This window comes from Mytilus galloprovincialis, chromosome 9 (assembly GCF_965363235.1).
Source record: "Mytilus galloprovincialis chromosome 9, xbMytGall1.hap1.1, whole genome shotgun sequence".
Taxonomy (NCBI): Eukaryota; Metazoa; Mollusca; class Bivalvia; order Mytilida; family Mytilidae; genus Mytilus; species Mytilus galloprovincialis.
In genome coordinates, this window is record NC_134846.1 from 66,621,518 (window position 1) to 66,639,264 (window position 17,747).

The 17,747-nt window shown below is 31.6% G+C and overlaps 1 protein-coding gene and 1 long non-coding RNA gene across 5 annotated transcripts in view; both read left to right on the forward strand.

The window, feature by feature from the left end:
* The window catches only part of LOC143045700 (uncharacterized), a 53,523-nt gene extending 38,239 nt beyond the window's left edge, over positions 1-15,284 (forward strand). For all 4 annotated transcript variants that reach the window (XM_076218407.1, XM_076218410.1, XM_076218409.1 and 1 more), the window contains 8 exons: positions 1,924-2,091; positions 4,922-5,003; positions 5,283-5,470; positions 7,219-7,395; positions 7,828-7,949; positions 10,507-10,678; positions 12,043-12,201; positions 14,141-15,284. In XM_076218407.1, coding sequence (XP_076074522.1) covers positions 1,924-2,091; positions 4,922-5,003; positions 5,283-5,470; positions 7,219-7,395; positions 7,828-7,949; positions 10,507-10,678; positions 12,043-12,201; positions 14,141-15,132 — 2,060 coding nt within the window. In that variant the 3' untranslated portion in view covers positions 15,133-15,284. The remainder of the gene's footprint in view (positions 1-1,923; positions 2,092-4,921; positions 5,004-5,282; positions 5,471-7,218; positions 7,396-7,827; positions 7,950-10,506; positions 10,679-12,042; positions 12,202-14,140) is intronic.
* LOC143045712 (uncharacterized) overlaps positions 1-17,747 on the forward strand; it is a 155,809-nt gene that overhangs the window by 43,085 nt on the left and 94,977 nt on the right. The gene's annotated exons all lie outside the window — the stretch shown is intronic.

Here is a 17,747-nt window from a genome sequence, read left to right on the forward strand (position 1 = left end):
AAATGTGTATACATGAAAAACGTTAAATAGCAGAAATGGTTCATTTTTATATTAAAGTTGTATTATAGTATTAATGTATGGACTTTTTCATATTGGCCCTGTAACATGCCCGAGGTATTAATAATGTCTAAGGATGGTTGTAATGGCCCTGAGGCAACGCCGAGGGCCATTACAACTGTCCGAGGCCATTATTAATATCAAGGGTATGTTACAGGGCCAATATGAAAAAGTCCATATATTGATACTTTTATTAACCAACTAACATGACTAAGGCAACTTCATTCAAGAACAGTCTTCGAGTCTCGGATCCAAAATTATACAGCTATCCACAAACTAGTACTACAACAGGACCAATACATTAAATGGTTTTAATTCTTCGATTAAACAAAGAGTAAGAAACTTACCGTGAAGAAGATACAGAAATTTCATAGCTGAACTTCAACTTGTCAGTCTTTTCGCATTCAATTTCGCATGGAATTTTGGTCAACATTGTGACTGTCAGATGTAATTTCTGATTTCTCATCCAAGTACTTAATTTCATGCTATTAAAATTCATTTCATCTAGCAAATATAAAGTAGCTGGGAGGAATAAATCAGACAGATAACTATTCTTAATAGATATAGGAAAATGTGGTGTGAGTGCCAATGAGACAACTCTCCATCCAAATAACAATTTAAAAAGTAAACCATTATAGGTTAAAGTACGGCCTTCAACACGGAGCCTTGGCTCACACCGAACAACAAGCTATAAAGGGCCCCAAAATTACTAGTGTTAAACCATTCAAACGGGAAAACCAACGGTCTAATCTATATAAACAAAACGAGAAACGAGAAACACGTATATATTACATAAACAAACGACAACTACTGTACATCAGATTCCTGACTTAGGACAGGTGCAAACATTTGCAGCGGGATTAAACGTTTTAATGGATCCAAACCTTCTCCCTTTTTCTGAAACAATAGCATAACATCACAACATAGAAAAACACACGATAAAATATCAATTGGCAGACTTAACTCAATCAAAAAACGTATGATTACACAATGAACGAATAAATTTGACCTGCGATATCTGAATACAAATGCACAGTTAATTAAATATTAGAGACAAACATTCATGACCAAAAAGCTAACAAACTAATTCAAACAAAGCCATGGCAGGACTTAAGTCTGCATTCTGAGGATTGAACAACGGAAATGAAACAGTGATAATAATCGAAAGTCGTACTCGAAAAAGGCTGTGAAATATTTCCGTTTCAAGTCGTTACAAAACAATGAACTTCATTTAAACTTGTTTTTATGATATTAGGTTTAAAAAAAAATTAAAAAAATGTCACACTTATTTAAAGAAATAAACGACATTTTGATTTAATCGATGTCCCGTTTCATCTGTTCATAATGCATGACTGTGATTTCGTAATGCACGGGTGTGATTTCGTAATGCATGACTGAGATTTCGTAATGACTGGCTGTAGCAATTTCTTCGTTCATAATGACCAGATGTCGAAATTTTCCTTTTATAAAGCATGGGCATTTCTATACATATTGTAGTAAGTTGGTTAATAAAAGGTCTTAATATATGTTGTGAGACCTAAAATATGATGATCCATAAATTGATTTTAAAATATATGGTATCATTGATGAAATTGTACGAATGAACGGGCGACTTCATTCATTAATGAATTTCTAAATAGGCGCAGTCTAACTTAATCTTTTGTGGACTCATTATCTATAGCATTTACAATACAAAAAACAAACAAAAAACCAAAAAAAAAAACCAAACAAACAAACAAACAAAAAAAAACAAAAAACAAACCGTGTTATCATAGAAGTAGATAAACAGTCAGCTCATTGTTGCCGATTGCATCTTCACTACTGATAGCCGGTAATAAGGTTTAGAATTGTTTTTTTTTTATACAGGATATTTATATATTATGACGGACAGTCCTTTCAAAGCTACGTGTTGTGGTGCAGCATCAGCATGGGAATTTTTTGCGGTGAATTATGGTATTGTGGAAATGATGATTTTCAGACAAACATCTTCTAATGACTATTACTTAGTTGGATCGACGACCATAATAGTACCTGGTAACTAGAAAAATTGCAGATTTATTTATTTTTTATTAATTCATTTTCATCGGTTGTTATATATGTGTTTGCAAGGAGACAAATGTCTGTGAGAGTGCAACCAAAGGGCACAATGAACAAACAATATATTAGGTTCATCAATAGGCAAGCGTCCAATCGCTCCCCCTTTTAAAAGAATTGTGAATCGAATAAAAAACTATCAAAGATTTCTATCTTCATAAAATTCTTTTAAGGAAAAAAAAAGGATGATATTATGAGACAATCAATGACTACTCTTTATATATCTAAGGCTTCAAATACTATGTTTTAAACTAGTAGTATCCTAAAAAATGTTTAAATAATTCGTGAATATTATTGTGTTTAAAATTATTATACTAAGACACAATGCTTAAATGAAGATTTCATATTACGATTTTTTTTAATAGTGAGATATAAATTTCCTAAAAGTGACAAGTAAATAGTGAACTCTGGACTTTTATTTGCTGATATGGTATAAAGTATAAAGGCTCTTTAAATCTTGTTTGTTTATTACTTTAAAATCAGTACCATAAACAATTCAGCATAAGCTCTATAGAGCTTTTATAAGACACAAGGCCCAAGGACAAGACTGACATTCATAAACATTACACAAAAACACATTTACGAATGAAAGACAACAATGTTAGAAACATCAGGTATATGAAAGCATAAAAAGCATGGGATTGTATCAAGATAACATTATAATTAAAGCACAGATCATATCATTTGAATTAATACAAATATATGTATATGTTAAAATACAATTTAAAAATGAATTTGTGGTCACCACAGCTTAGAAACACAGTTCACATGTTTATTAGTATGCGATATGTTAAACAACATATTCCATATCGAGGTTTTGAGCAAGATTTTTGCGGTTCACTGAACATGTAAATGTGATAGCGCGCGCATGTCGTCCTTTAGCCACATAATTTTTTTAAAATGTTAAGTTTTAACTATATAAATTTCTATTCCAATATACAAGGACTGTGTAATAACAAACTAAATTTATCCAACAACATGTCGTGTGTGCTACCTTAGTTTGATATTAATAAGTATTAAAATGTGCTTTGTTATTAAATGCAATATCAGTATTTAGTTCAAATATATAATCTTAAATCAATCCTAATTCTATCTTATTCATTCTTATGTGACGTCATTTTTCATTTTTTGATGATCTGTTTTACAAATTCAAATGACGTCATTTTTTCGTCATTTTTCAGTTTCAAATAGGACGTCACTTTGCGTAGAGGTTTAAACTTATTCGGATGTGTCTACTTTTGTGTTTCAAATGTCTGGTTATGTAAATGTATTTCAGTTGTTTCCTTTAATTAGTTAATACTTCAGTTTTATCATGTACATCTTTTGAATATTCATTTTATAACATTTACTGTTTGCAAAAGTATAAATTATTCTAAATTATAGGGATTTTCTGGTAACTAACAGAAAACCCTTGCCGTTTTTGGCACAACCTTTTTGATCTTTTGGTCCTCGATGCTGTTCAACTTTGTACTCGTTTTGGCTTTAAAACTTTTGTATCTGGGCGTCACACGTAGGTCTTGTGTGGACAAAATACACTTCTGGCGTATTAAAATTTTGAACTTGTTGCCTTTTGTTGGCTGTTGTTCGTGTGATTCTTTGTCAATTGTGTTCTCCAATTTATTTATATTGTAGTCCTGTGTTGTCATTTTGATGTTATATTTCACATGGTCATAAAAGTGCGAGGTTTGGCATGCCACAAAACCATGTTCAACCCACCATTTTTTCCTTTAAAAATGCCCTGTACCAAGTCAGGAATATGGCCATTGTTATATTATAGTTCGTTTGTGTGTGTATTACATTATAACGTTGTGTCGTTTGTTTTCTCTTATTTTTGAGTGTAAATTCACATTGCGATAAGACGTGTCACGGTACTTGTCTATCCCAAATTCATGTATTTGGTTTTGATGTTATATATATATATGTTATATTTGTTATTCTCGTGGGATTTTGTCTATGTGTGTTACATTTTAGTGTTATGTCGTTGTTCTCCTCTTATATTTAATGCGTTTCCCTCGGTTTTAGTTTGTTACCCCGATTTTGTTTTTTGTCCATGGATTTATGAGTTTTGAACAGCGGTATACTACTGTTGCCTTTATTTGACCATTCTATCGCACGTTATTTTCCTATTAACCGTCTTATTGCTGGCGTTAAAATACCGAATCAAGTTAAAGAAAACGTATTGAAATTAAAAAAGTGAATAAGAATTGTCTTTTCTTTAAAAGTAAAGCTCCATAAATTTAGGTTCTCTGTGACATTTCTGACTGTTCTTGGAATTAACAATGATATACATTTATTTGATACTCTTCTTTAATTGATTTAAAATAAAACATAAATAAATGACTTTTATTGATATCAACTTTATACTAAATTTTCCAATATAATCTGTTCTCACATGTTTTATAAGTGTTATATTTAACATTGCCATGAACAGGGGAGATTCTGCTGGCCACAAAACCAGGTTCAACCCACAATCTTTTCTTTCTTAAAATGTTCGGTACCAATTCAGGAAAATGACAATTGTTATCTTATAGTTCGTTTCTGTGTGTGTTGCATTGTCGTTTGATTTTTGATGCACTTTAGTACTTCTGTTGTTACGTTGTTTTTCTCTAATATTTGATATGTTTTTCTCAGTTTTAGTTTGTAACCCGGATTTGTTTTCTCTCAATCGATTTATGACTTTCGAGAAGTTGTATACTACTGTTGTCTTTATTTAAAATGTAAATAGTGGCAAATAAAGGTAAACATGTATATAAAAAACTCTCTATTTCAGAGGAATATGCCAACACAACAGTTTCTTTCTCTTTGACGTCTTCAGAAAGAATAGCGATTGTTGAAGGTGACATGTTGGCATGGTACGTAGTCAATAAACGTTTAGATCAAGTGATTCTTTTCTACTTACCTGATAGAGACAATTGGAATGAAAATCTTTAAAACATATATCGCATATTCCATTTTAAATGAAATTCATTGTTTCTTTTATTCGGGAGTTCATGCGATTTTGATAGTTTTTTTTAAGTAAAAATGTTAGTTTGTTTGTAATTTGACTTATAATATCGATACACTTTATTCAAATTTAAAATTCTTTTTACTATTAAATTAAAGTCTTCTTATGTTTATCCTTTACTTGATAGGTATACAAATGGGCCTAATATGATTGGTCATGCTGATTGTACTACAACAAGTAGATCGGATTGTCCACAATACAACAAAAGACTACACCTACCAAGTGCAAAATTTAACGCAGGAGATTCTATTGACTTTTCATCAGCAGAAACAATAGCTAACAAGGGTTTCTCAATAAAAGTGTCAACAACAAATAGTAAGAAATCTCGTTATTCATGTCATTTTCTGTAAAATTCTTGAGATGCAAGTTTACAGTGTGCAAAACGTATTTAAATATGATATCTCAAGCTAAATATATTTTTTATCAACTAACTAAATATTATTTAACACTGACAAAATATGTTATCGGTCAAAGATTCATTTTTTGAAAGGAGCAAGAACAAGTTAATTTAACATATTCAAGTAACTTTTTAAATCAACACTTAATGAATAGCTTTTTCCTATAAGTAAACCAATTTGAAAATATAAAAACAACATTGTATGTGGATGTGTAAAACAGATGACTGCCTGTACGAAATGAAACGACTGTTAATTACATAGAATAAGGCGCAGATTTCATACAAAATCCTGACCTGATTGCTGTGTTTAGCGAATGTATGTCCAAGCGTCACCGAGGCGTTAAACAAGTGTAACTGATGCAGAAACAATGCGTAAATTTATTCATTTGAACCGAAAAATCAGTGATAATACAGTTATTTAACTGTTGACGCCTGTGAGTGCAACACACGCTATCAATCATTTTTTTCTCAATATTTAACACTATGAGGCCTATCTACTTAATTTCAAATTAACAGAAACTAAACAAATGAACTCATCATAGATACCAGGATGAAAATTTTATATTAACGCCAGACGCGGGTTTCGTCTACTAAAGACTCAAATGATATATAAATAATGAATTTATCTATATAGAAAAATATGTATTTTGCGATTTGTTTTTAAGCAAAATCATAGTTTAAAAAAATCTAAGTAGTTAACTTTAAGAAAATGGTTTAAAAAAAGAAAAATATGGGTGATTGTTCTTTTATCTCAATAAGTTACAAATAGATATTACTTATAGTGACGTCTCTGTAAAATATCTTATTTGATAATCTCCCCCTTTTAAATATATTTTCAATACATTTCACAATAAAAATTGTCATACGGCCTTCCAAGAGCAAACTGCAGGTTAATGAAATAAAATATCATACATTCTTTGTGACTTTTGTAAAATAATTAATTTTTTTTCAATATATTATAATTTGAGTTGCTTTTAATAATAAACATCTCCAAATGATATAAAAATGTTAAATCAAAATTGCAGAAAACACCCAAGCTACTGGAAATTGACAAAATACCATCATAATGTCAAAGTACCATCGTATAATGTCAAAGTACCATCATATAATGTCAAAGTACCATCGTATAATGTCAAAGTACCATCGTATAATGTCAAAGTACCATCATATAAAGTCAAAGAACTATCGTATAATGTCAAAGTACCACCATTTAATGAAAGTTTTTAACATAAGGCAGTTACGGCGTTCCATACTATACGGTTTGAAGAAAACAGAGGTTTAGAATATATTATTTTGTCGTCTGCCTGACCAGAACTTTTTTCATCAAATTGGGAATTATTAATTTTCAAAAAATAGAAAAAATGTCATAATCCCCTCATCAACCCCAACTCCCCCTTTGAAATTAAATGGTCGTTCCCTGATGCCTGGTTTATGCGTAATGTGCCTAATGATTTCATACTGGTACATACAATCTTAAAAAAACCCAAAAGACTTTTAGAGAAAAAAAGGGATTCTAGCATTTGGTATGATAAATACGAATCAATGTTGCTAGAGATGAAATCCAAGAGATTAACAGTGAAGACCATCGATATTTTAATCTGAAGACAATAAATAATATGTTGGTGCCACTGACACATCATCCTGTAAATTATTCTTTATTTTGTAGATACAGAACTTATTTTGATAACCATTCAGAACGAAACAGAAATAGAAGAGAGTACACCAATTGGAACAAAAGTATTATACTTTAGAGTTGAAGATACTGATTTAAACGATAACATCACCTTTACCCTATCTGGAGACAGTGAACTGTTTGTAATTAGTGAAGTTCAATACGAAAAGGGTAAATATTTTACTACAGCGCAACAAATCAACATGGTTATATCTTCAAAACTTAAATTTCAGTTTATAGAATATGAGTTCTTATTTAATGGCAACAATGCAACATATTTGTCGTTGATGATCTGATGAGATGTAGTAACTCTATTTGTTTGTGTTTGAATAATAATATTACATGTGCATTCACTATTGGATTGATTGATTTTTTATTTTTGGTGTTTTAGAGAACTTGATACACCCTTTAAAAATTATCCTTATCATGCTACAATAAAAGCAACGGCAGTATACCACTGTTCAAAAGTCATAAATCGATTGAAGGAAACCAAATCCGGGTTACTAACTTAAAGCGAAGGAAACAACGAAACAACAGAAACACTGAAATGCAAAACAAAAACTAACTAAAAAAAAACTAATAGTTTTTCACTGTTTATTGCAGTTACATTAAACCTAAATTCGACAGTTCCTAGGAGTGGTGGTCCTTACATAATAACAGTGGAAGGGACAGATTCTTGTCAGCATACAGCTTCAGCAACTGTCACAGTTTCTACCTATAACGCTGTAAGTTTTTAAATAAGCGTATCAATGCCATATGCATCGGCACATGTAAACTAATGGTACCTGTTTATTTATGTAAAAGAGGGACGAAAGATACCAAAGGGACAGTCAAAGTCATAAATCTAAAACAAACTGACAACTCCATGGCTAAAAATGAAAATGACAAACAGAAAAACAATAGTAAACATGACACAACATAGAAAACTAAAGAATAAACAACACGAACCCCACCAAAAACTAGGGGTGATCTCAGGTGCTCCGGAAGGGTACGCAGATCCTGCTCCACATGTGGCACCCGTCGTGTTGCTTATGTAATTACAAATCCGGTAAATAGTCTAATTCGGTAGGTCACATTCATGAAAGGAAAGGGGATTGTAGTTACGACGTAAGGAAAGAGGGACGAAAGATACCAAAGGGACAGTCAAACTCATAAATTTAAAACAAACTGACAACGCCATTGCTAAAAATGAAAAAGACAAACAGAAAAACAATAGTACACATGACACAACATAGAAAAATAAAGAATAAACAATACGAACCCCACCAAAAACTAGGGGTGATCTCAGGTGCTCTGGAAGGGTAAGCAGATCCTGCTCCACATGTGGCACCCGTCGTGTTGCTTATGTGATTACAAATCCGGTAAATAGTCTAATTCGGTAGGTCACATTCATGATAGGGAAGGGGATGGTAGTTACGACGTAAGGAACATATCCGATATCATTTGTGAAACGGTTATTCCATAACGGTCAACCAACTCGTGATGGCGTCCGTAAAATTTACGAAGGGATGATTTCAACTTCACCATTTGGAACTCTTGGTTTAATAGCTTCCTTGTGAGCAGTAACCCTCTATCAAGAAAATCATGATAGGAAATGCAAGCACGGGAATATCGTATCAATTGGGAGATATATACCCCGTATGCAGGTGCTGCTGGAATGTTGCTACTTAGAAATGGAAAGTTCACAATTGGAAAGCTGAAATCATCTCTTTTGTCGTGAAGTTTTGTTTTCAACCGACCCTCATTGTCAATTTCTAGATGTAAGTCAAGATATGTAAATTGCACGACTTAATTTAGAACTAAAGGTATAATAAGCAAAGTTGTCTACTCTGAGAGCTGAACTCTGTGAATTTTTTAGTACAATTGAAAATTCAAAAATTATATAGTATAACAGAGAAAACTGTATCTTTCTAGCTAAATATAGAATCACCTAACACATGTTGATAACATACAGATATTCATATACACATTGGAAAAAGTAATTCAACATTTAAGTTATAGTACAAGTAGATACTCTTTTTAATCTATTTTACGTTTTGAAAAACTTTGTAAATAATGGTATACACGCAATTTAATAATTAAGTGAATATATTTTTTTTGTAACATTCTTTGAATTATATCAGACAATAGTCATAACCATGTAGCTGCTTTATTCTCTATATGATTATATTAAAATGTTTGACTTCTGATAAAAAGACGTTGAACTATTCCAACGTCTGCTTTATATACGCCCTTACATATTTTGTTTTTATTAATTCGTTTATTCGTATTTGAATTGAGCTTTCGTTTGTTTTAATCCGATCCACTGATCTGTATTTTGTACACGAAATGTGCGTCTGCTGGTAAATTTGGTGAATTTTTACCATTACAACTACTGAGATGATGATACACTCGAGCACAAAACGTCTAGCAACAGTCGATGCCAGGAGCTATTTTTGATACGTTTATTTTCTGTAAATTTACAGAAAAAAATTTGGGTTTCAATTCTCGTTAGCTTCGTATTTGACTTGTTTCGAGCGCCACTGACGAGTCTTTATGATGACGAGTCTAGCTCATCATTCGGTTTGAAATTTTCCTTAACTTGGTATTTAAATTGGACCTTCATTTTTTTTAATTCGAAAAGTGGAGAGTTTATGTAGACGAAATGCAAACCTGGCTTACCTAATGTAAGTCTGGTATCTATGGAGACGAAATGCGAACCTGGCTTACCAAATGTAAGTCTGGTATCCATGGAGACGAAATGCAAACCTGGCTTACCAAATGTAAATGTGGTATGTATGTAGACGAATGCAAACCTGGCTTACCAAATGTAAGTCTGATATCTATGGAGACAAAATGCAAACCTGGCTAACCGAACTATAAGTCTGGTATCTTTGATGAGTTTCTGCATTATCACTTGACATTATATCCTTTAAACGTTATTCGTTTTTGTATTTAGTGGTTTGAGGATTTGTTTGTCTTTTCGATTTTTTTGTCATGACGTTTTTAAAATTTCCCCTTTGAATGTACCCATTCAGCCTTCTTTCAAATAGCTGTGAATTGGAAGATTTTATATTTCTAATTAATTGTTTTCTAACAGTTTGCGTGGTATTATAAAAAGAATGATTTTGTGAATAATAGAATAATGCCACTCTCCAAGTATCTAAGTTTCCATCCACATGCTATTGAGATTATTGACCTTGCTTTGCATTTCTTATTTGTTAACAGTCTTTTCTATATTTATCATATAAAATATGAATATGACATAAAGATAGAATATAATGATAATTTTTCTTATTGTAGCCACCTATTATTAACAATTTGCCATCTATTCTCGAGATCAGCGAGTCAACGACATCGTCAATATTTCTATACACAATCAATGTAACAGATGCCACGAATGATGAAATATGTTGTACCTTAGCATACACATTACCTGTCACTTATAACTTTAAGTTTATAGAGAACGCTGGAGGTATGAGAATGTAAAAAAAGAAATCATTAGCAATCATGTCACATCTTTTTTATTGACACAATCTCGTCATTGATGAGATGAGATGTATGGTTTCTTATACAAACCGAAATATTGACCTACTTAAGTTGACCTAATTAAAGACGTTAGCATGTACAGTATGTTAAAAGTTTAAAGTTAGTTATGAATTAAGCATTACTTAGGAGAACGGGACCGAATAATCTTTGTCTTGTATGTTTTTTTTTTATTTTTAGTTCATTTAAATTTTTTTTAGTTTAGTGTGACGTCCATTTTCACTGAATTAGTATACATTTTAAGGGACCAGTTTAAACTCGCCTCGGGGTTCGGGATTTTCTTGATGTGACGAAGATCCATCGGTGGCCTTTGTCTGGTTTCTGTCCTTTGGTCGGATTGTTGTCTCTATGAATCATTTCCCATTACCATTCTCAATTTCATCATCAATATTAAACTAATGATGCTCATAAAGCTGCATACCAAATATTATTAACTTGCAATTAATGGACTGTCCCCTTTATTTGGCATTATCCTAAACTTGAACAAAGTTTTGACGTCGCCGCATTCACATGAAATAACATACTGCATCGAGACGAGGTAGCTACCTATTCTGAAATATTGGTACGGTTAATGGTATATAAAGAATTGGAATCAAATGTTATTATAACATTAAAGACGTTAGCATGTACAGTATGTTAAAAGTTTAAAGTTAGTTAAGGATTAAGCATTACTTAGGAGAACGGGACCGACTAATCTTTGTCTTGTATGTTTTTTTATTATTAGTTCATTTATATTTTTTTTAGTTTAGTGTGACGTCCATTTTTAATTCCATGCTTAATTCTTAACTAACTTTTAACTTTTAACATACTGTATATGCTAACGTCTTTAATGGTATAATAACATTTGATTCCAATTTTCTAATTTTTTTTAAAACTTTTCAAGACTATCTTCTCAAATTTAAGTTTAGTACTATTGCAAATTGGACAAACCTGTTTTTCCAACTTAATTGATTCACCATCCTTAGTGACTCATCTGTCACTAGATGACAAACAGAAAAAATATAAATTTATTGAATAAAATAAATGTTTTATCTACGAATTGTTAATTCCTGTATGCTGATAAGGTACAAATGATGAAAGCAGAACTTTTGAGTAAAAAATCTGTGCCTTATTTTTAAAACAATTTCATTCTTTGCTTTATCTTGTAAATGAGAACTGCAAATGTTGCTAATAGATAAACAACATATAGAATATATCTTATTTCCACTTAAATTTATATAAAAATAGCAAAATCTAGCCAAATTTTACATATTCGTCAGAAAAGTTATTCAAGATGACTGTTGTGTTTTGTAGTATATTCAATATGGACTGTTGAAGAGCCGGCTTTTGCATACAACGATATAGACTCATATCGAATCTTTATATGCTGTCAGGATGCCCTTGGGTCAAGTACAAGTTACTTAATATTGAGATTGACAGAGGATACTGAAACTATACCATATATCCCTCCAGGTACTTATGTCACATAAATAGTTAATATAAGACTAGAAAATATGATGATAGTTAAGCATGAAAATCTGAGCCCGAATTTATGAATTTTCGAACATAATGAATAAATGTATATACACCATACGTAGTGAAAGTCAAAACAACATAATGGACGAATCAGCAGCAATAACGACGAATATGTAACATGACAAGTATTTATCTTGAAGGTGGAATTAGAATTTTTTTCGACAAAGGATGAAGCACAACAGGCATACTTTTCTGATATACGAAACGGAATTATCACTTCCAGAAAGTAACAAAACTGTCTAATCTGAGCTGTCTTTTGTGTGTAGTTTTAGCTTGAATCAGGCATTTGGTTTACTCTGATGAATTGTTGCAAATTATAACATGACAGTTACTTTTATAACGTTTTAAGCTATGTGGGATTTGCTCTTTGCTGAATGCCATACACTGGCCGAAGGTTGTAAACATATCATCTTTTTGTCTCTAGTGGTAGCATTGGCCTTGCATACCTGATCTCCTTATTTTTGAAAATAATATCTCTTGGAATAATTAGAAAATATCACAACAAAGACAAAAGCAAAACAGGCATACTCTCTGCTGGACGATTCATAAATTACTACTAAAAGACAGTAATTAAACAGAAAATGTTCTCTGATTTAATATGATAATGAAGGTTAGACGCGGAGACATTTTACAATTCAATAAACTTGTGATATTCAGTAACACTTATTTATAAACATGAGGAGTTTCTGGCTGTAGAGTAAACAAATATTTTCACATTACCGTGACCACGACATGCTCTGGTATATCATTATACTAAAATTGGTGTAAAGCATCCGCAGATTGTAAGCAACTAACGAGAAGTTTGTACTAGAAAACACGTTTTAAAATTAATTCGTTGCTGATATTTCCCATTTTTGATGCGTCTGTCGGTGTTCACTGGAGAAAACCAAACATTTGAAATAGACTCATGGTCTCTAGAGTATCCATCTTCAAATAACAAGAGACATACTAGATGTAATCACTCACATACAGATGATCAAAATATCGTTAAAGATTTTGCTCTATGACGCTTGGGTATTTTTTGTTTGTTTTTATCACTCAGTAGGTCTGTCTTTAAGCAGGCTTTATATTAGTATAAGACCACGTCGAACCGAGAGGGAAAACAATAAACGTACCATTTGGAATACAGACTATCGGTTGTAATATCGAACCTTCAATAAAACAAAAAAGAATGTTATCGATTTAAATTTTTAGCATTCATAAGACGCAAAGTCAGCATAGTTTTTAAGCATTCATAAGACACAAAGTCAGCATAGTTTTTAAATGAATATTTTATTGGCCTGGGGCAAGAAACGTGTGTTTGGGTTTACCAATCTCAAAGAGAAAAGGCATTGGAAAGATTTAAAATTTATTGTGAAAGGTGGCTTTTGTAAAAACTTGAGCTAATTTTCAAATGAAATGTTACGCTTCTGTCACAGGTAAAAAGGATAAAGGTTGGCGCATGTTAAAACGTTTAAACCTGCTGCATTTTAATCAAACTGTTCTAAGTAAAAAATGAAGCCTGTTGTTGAGTGATTGTCGTTTAATTAGGTTTTTCATATGTGTTTCTCGTTTTGCATAAAGGTTAGACTATCGATTTTTCTGTTTGAATTGTTTTACACTAGTCATTTCAGTCCCTTCTGCTTGGTGTGAGCCGATTCTCCATTTTGAAGGCCTTACTTTAACCTATAATGGTAACTCTTTATATATTGTGACTTGGGTTAAGAGTTGTGTTATTGGCACACATACAATATCTTCTTTTTTTATATAGAATGTTGAAAAAAATTGATTCATGTATCATCTCTTAATTAAATAATGTTAATCTTGAAGTAAAAGAAGGACATATCAGTTAAAAAGAATATCAGCCATTGTTAAAATTATTTTTGTTTTTATACAGATTGGTTCTACAGAGCAATCATTATTTCTTTGCTGCCTATATCATTTATGACAATACTTTCCGTTGCAACGCTTGTAATAACCATGTTTTTCCTAGACGGCGATATTATAGTACCAGAAAGGACTGAAACGGCAGTATTATTCAGCAGAGAGCCAACACTGGTATCAGATGACGACGATGCTACTATTCTATCTGAAATAGATAACACCACAATTAAGCCTGTAGGAAAGAGTATAGAGTTTAAGGACTTATATAAAAATGAAGTCGTACAGATACCAGTATGGACAGGGAAATTTCGTAAACCTCCCCAGGAAACTACCCAGAACGCATGGCGTGAAATATCAAATCGTTCCTCTAACATTGATATTGAAGAGCAATCTAATTTGCCATCTGGATCACGAACAAAAGGAGATGCTTTTGGAGTACAATTGAAGTTATTTCACTTTGGTAAAAAGCCAATGAATTCACTTTCAGCAGAGGAGAAAGCAACGCAAATGCTTCAAAAAAAGAATGCACTTAAAGAAAAGTGGAAAGAAATAATTGCAAAAGCAGAATCAGATAAAAGAAAGAAAGAAATGAAAATGAAGACGGAAAACAATGATTTGACGCCACCTTTAGATAAACAAAATTCACTCGTACAGAGTAGGAGCAATTCTATTAATATCGTTGACGAAAAAGGCAAATCTCCAAATATAAATGAAGAAAAAAGTATATCTCCATTAAAGAAAAAGGCTTCTATCACAGTTATCAATGAAGACAATTGTGATATTTCCATTGAGAAAAAGGACGAATCTAATGAAACAGTGAGTCTTGATTTAAACATTGTCAATCAGTTGTCCGATAGTGCTGCTGACAATACAAACGCAACAGAAGACGAACATTCTAGCGTCGCTAATGTGGATGCGTTGAAAGATGAAAGTGAAAATCTCAGTATATTCAATGAAATCGTAGAAACAGGTACTGCAGCTATTGTTACTGATATGAATACGTGATTTTCATATGACACGATATATGTTTCGCTGAACAATTGAATCAATGTAACTTTCTTTAACATTTTAGGTATATGATGACAAAATTTGTTTTTGCATGCATGAAATTGTTATTTCCACATAATTCGAAAATGACCATGCTGTTGATGACGGTACTCTTTTATTTTTATCAGTTTTATAAGTTATGAAGCGTAACAATATTCAACATTGTAAAACCGTATACAAACAAATTTCAGTCCTAATTAACAGCTTCCCTTAATTCACATATAATTTTATCAAAAGCCCAAAGAGAATTGATAATTATATAAAATACACATACAAATGGGTTCACCTTCTTCAGGTGTATAATTGCAGCCACATCCAATTTAATAAGAATTTAGTGTATTTGTAGAAATCTTCTGTAGGCCGCTAGGCTGTAAAAGATTTTTATTCACAGTCGAGTTTAGTATGATAAGAAATCTCTTTCTGATTTAACCATAATGACATGTGACTCACTGAACAAAATCGGCTATTATTGTACAAATTTCTCTCCTGAATATGATAGAACTGGTAAATGATATTGAAAATCCATAGAAGTTGAGTTTAACATTTAAAGACTAGTAAAATTATCCATCCAAGATGTTAACAAAAACAGCCGCATTTAGCATGATAAATATTACATGCACACACATAACCAACCAACTGTGTAAATGGTGAAAAGTAAAATTACAAAAATACTGATCTCCGAAAATTCAAAAATGGAAAGTCCCTTATCAAATGGCAAAATCAAATGACCAAACACATCAAACGAATGGATAACAACTGTCATATTCCTTACATGGTACAGGCATTTTCTTGTGTAGAAAATGGTGGATTGAACCTAGTTTCACTGCCAGCCAAACCTTTCACTTATACGACAGTCGCATCCAATTCCATTTTATTGATATCGATGCGAAAAAGGCATATATTATCCGTCAAAAACCATTGCAAAGGGGTGTGAAATCCATATCCTGTCCATATCCTTGTAGATAGTTTAATATGAACAATATTCAACTTGTACACGTAAGTATATGATAAATAGATTGGCTATCGACGAGTCAAACTCCAAGATGCATGTATGAAGTGTATAAAGTTTGAACATGTAAAATATCTGCATTAATAAACTATGGAGCATGTGTAGTATTTGTAGCTGTAAACGTATTGTAGTTTTAAGTTTATACGAATTTGATAAGGTGTATTTGACGTCAATAATACGTGAACCCTTCGTCACAAACCACAAAAAGACATCTAGACGGGTTTGCAAAAAGACACGTTCCTATAAAAATTGAAAAATAACGTGAAAATGTCGTTATCACAATCAATAGGCACGGGAAATTAAAAATACAAATACTATATATTCATATTAAAATGTATTAATTGAAATATAATTAGATCTAACTACGTATACAGATAATGAATAATAATGTCCAAATATCAAATACATGAACTAGGTGGCTAATATATGTGACATGTAATCTAATTCAAAAAGACAAAATGTTGTTATTTAATTGTCTCATATACTAATTAAAGTACGGTTATTAACATATTCACAGGAAAATATTTTGTCGAAAATTGACTTAAAACGTCTAAAAGGTAAGATAGAAAACAAAAGCCTCTTTTACTTATATTCTCTAAGTGTTTATAAATTAACATCATTTTAAAGTCATAAGAAACCTCAAATTAAAAAAAAACATATGCATATGTTTTTTATAACTAAATGGATAGTTTTCATTATACAACTTATGTACATATACTTTTTTCTGAGGAAAATTCTTTAATTTGTCCACATTTAGAAGAAGTTTACTTATTTTTAATTGCTTGCTTCCAGGAAGCAATTCGCCGACATATTTTCCGTATGCATAGTGACCCGAGCGTAACCCTCCTCGTAAAAATCCGGTGATCGCAATACGCATGGATCTGTCATTGAAATAAACAAATATCTGATTATACATGTTAAACACGTGCTCAATACCCATGCTTTTTGTGATTTGTTTACTATAAGGTGACAATCGGTAACACTCGGCTTTAAAACACGGCATTTAATGAGCAGCCATATTTGTTAAATCATAACAAACAGAGAGAAAAAAAAATTGACGATTATATGATATATTTGCGAAAAAAATTATAAAATCGTGCACATTTTATGATTTATACATGCATTGGTTCAAGAATTGGATAAACATTATTTTTCAACACTCACTCGTTTCATATGACTTTAACACACATATTACAAGAAAGATGCAGTGGTAATTCTACAATACTTTATAATAGACTTAATTTATTACGGATTGACAATATTCAAATACAGCGTAATTATTGAAGTTTGAATGAAAAATATTTCGTACTGAACTATTTTTCTGCTTTTGGAAGTTTTTAAGTCTAAAATGATAGAAAAGAAAATTTCGCACTGAACAATTTTTCTGTTTTTTTTTTTTTGTTTTTTTTTATTCTAAAATGACAGATATTATCATTTCACAGTGAACCATTTTTCGGGGTTTTGTAGATTTTTAGTCTTAAATGATAGAAAATAGCAATTCAAATTAAACTATTTTTGTCGTTTGAAGATGTGTTAATCTAAAATCATAGAATATAACATTTGC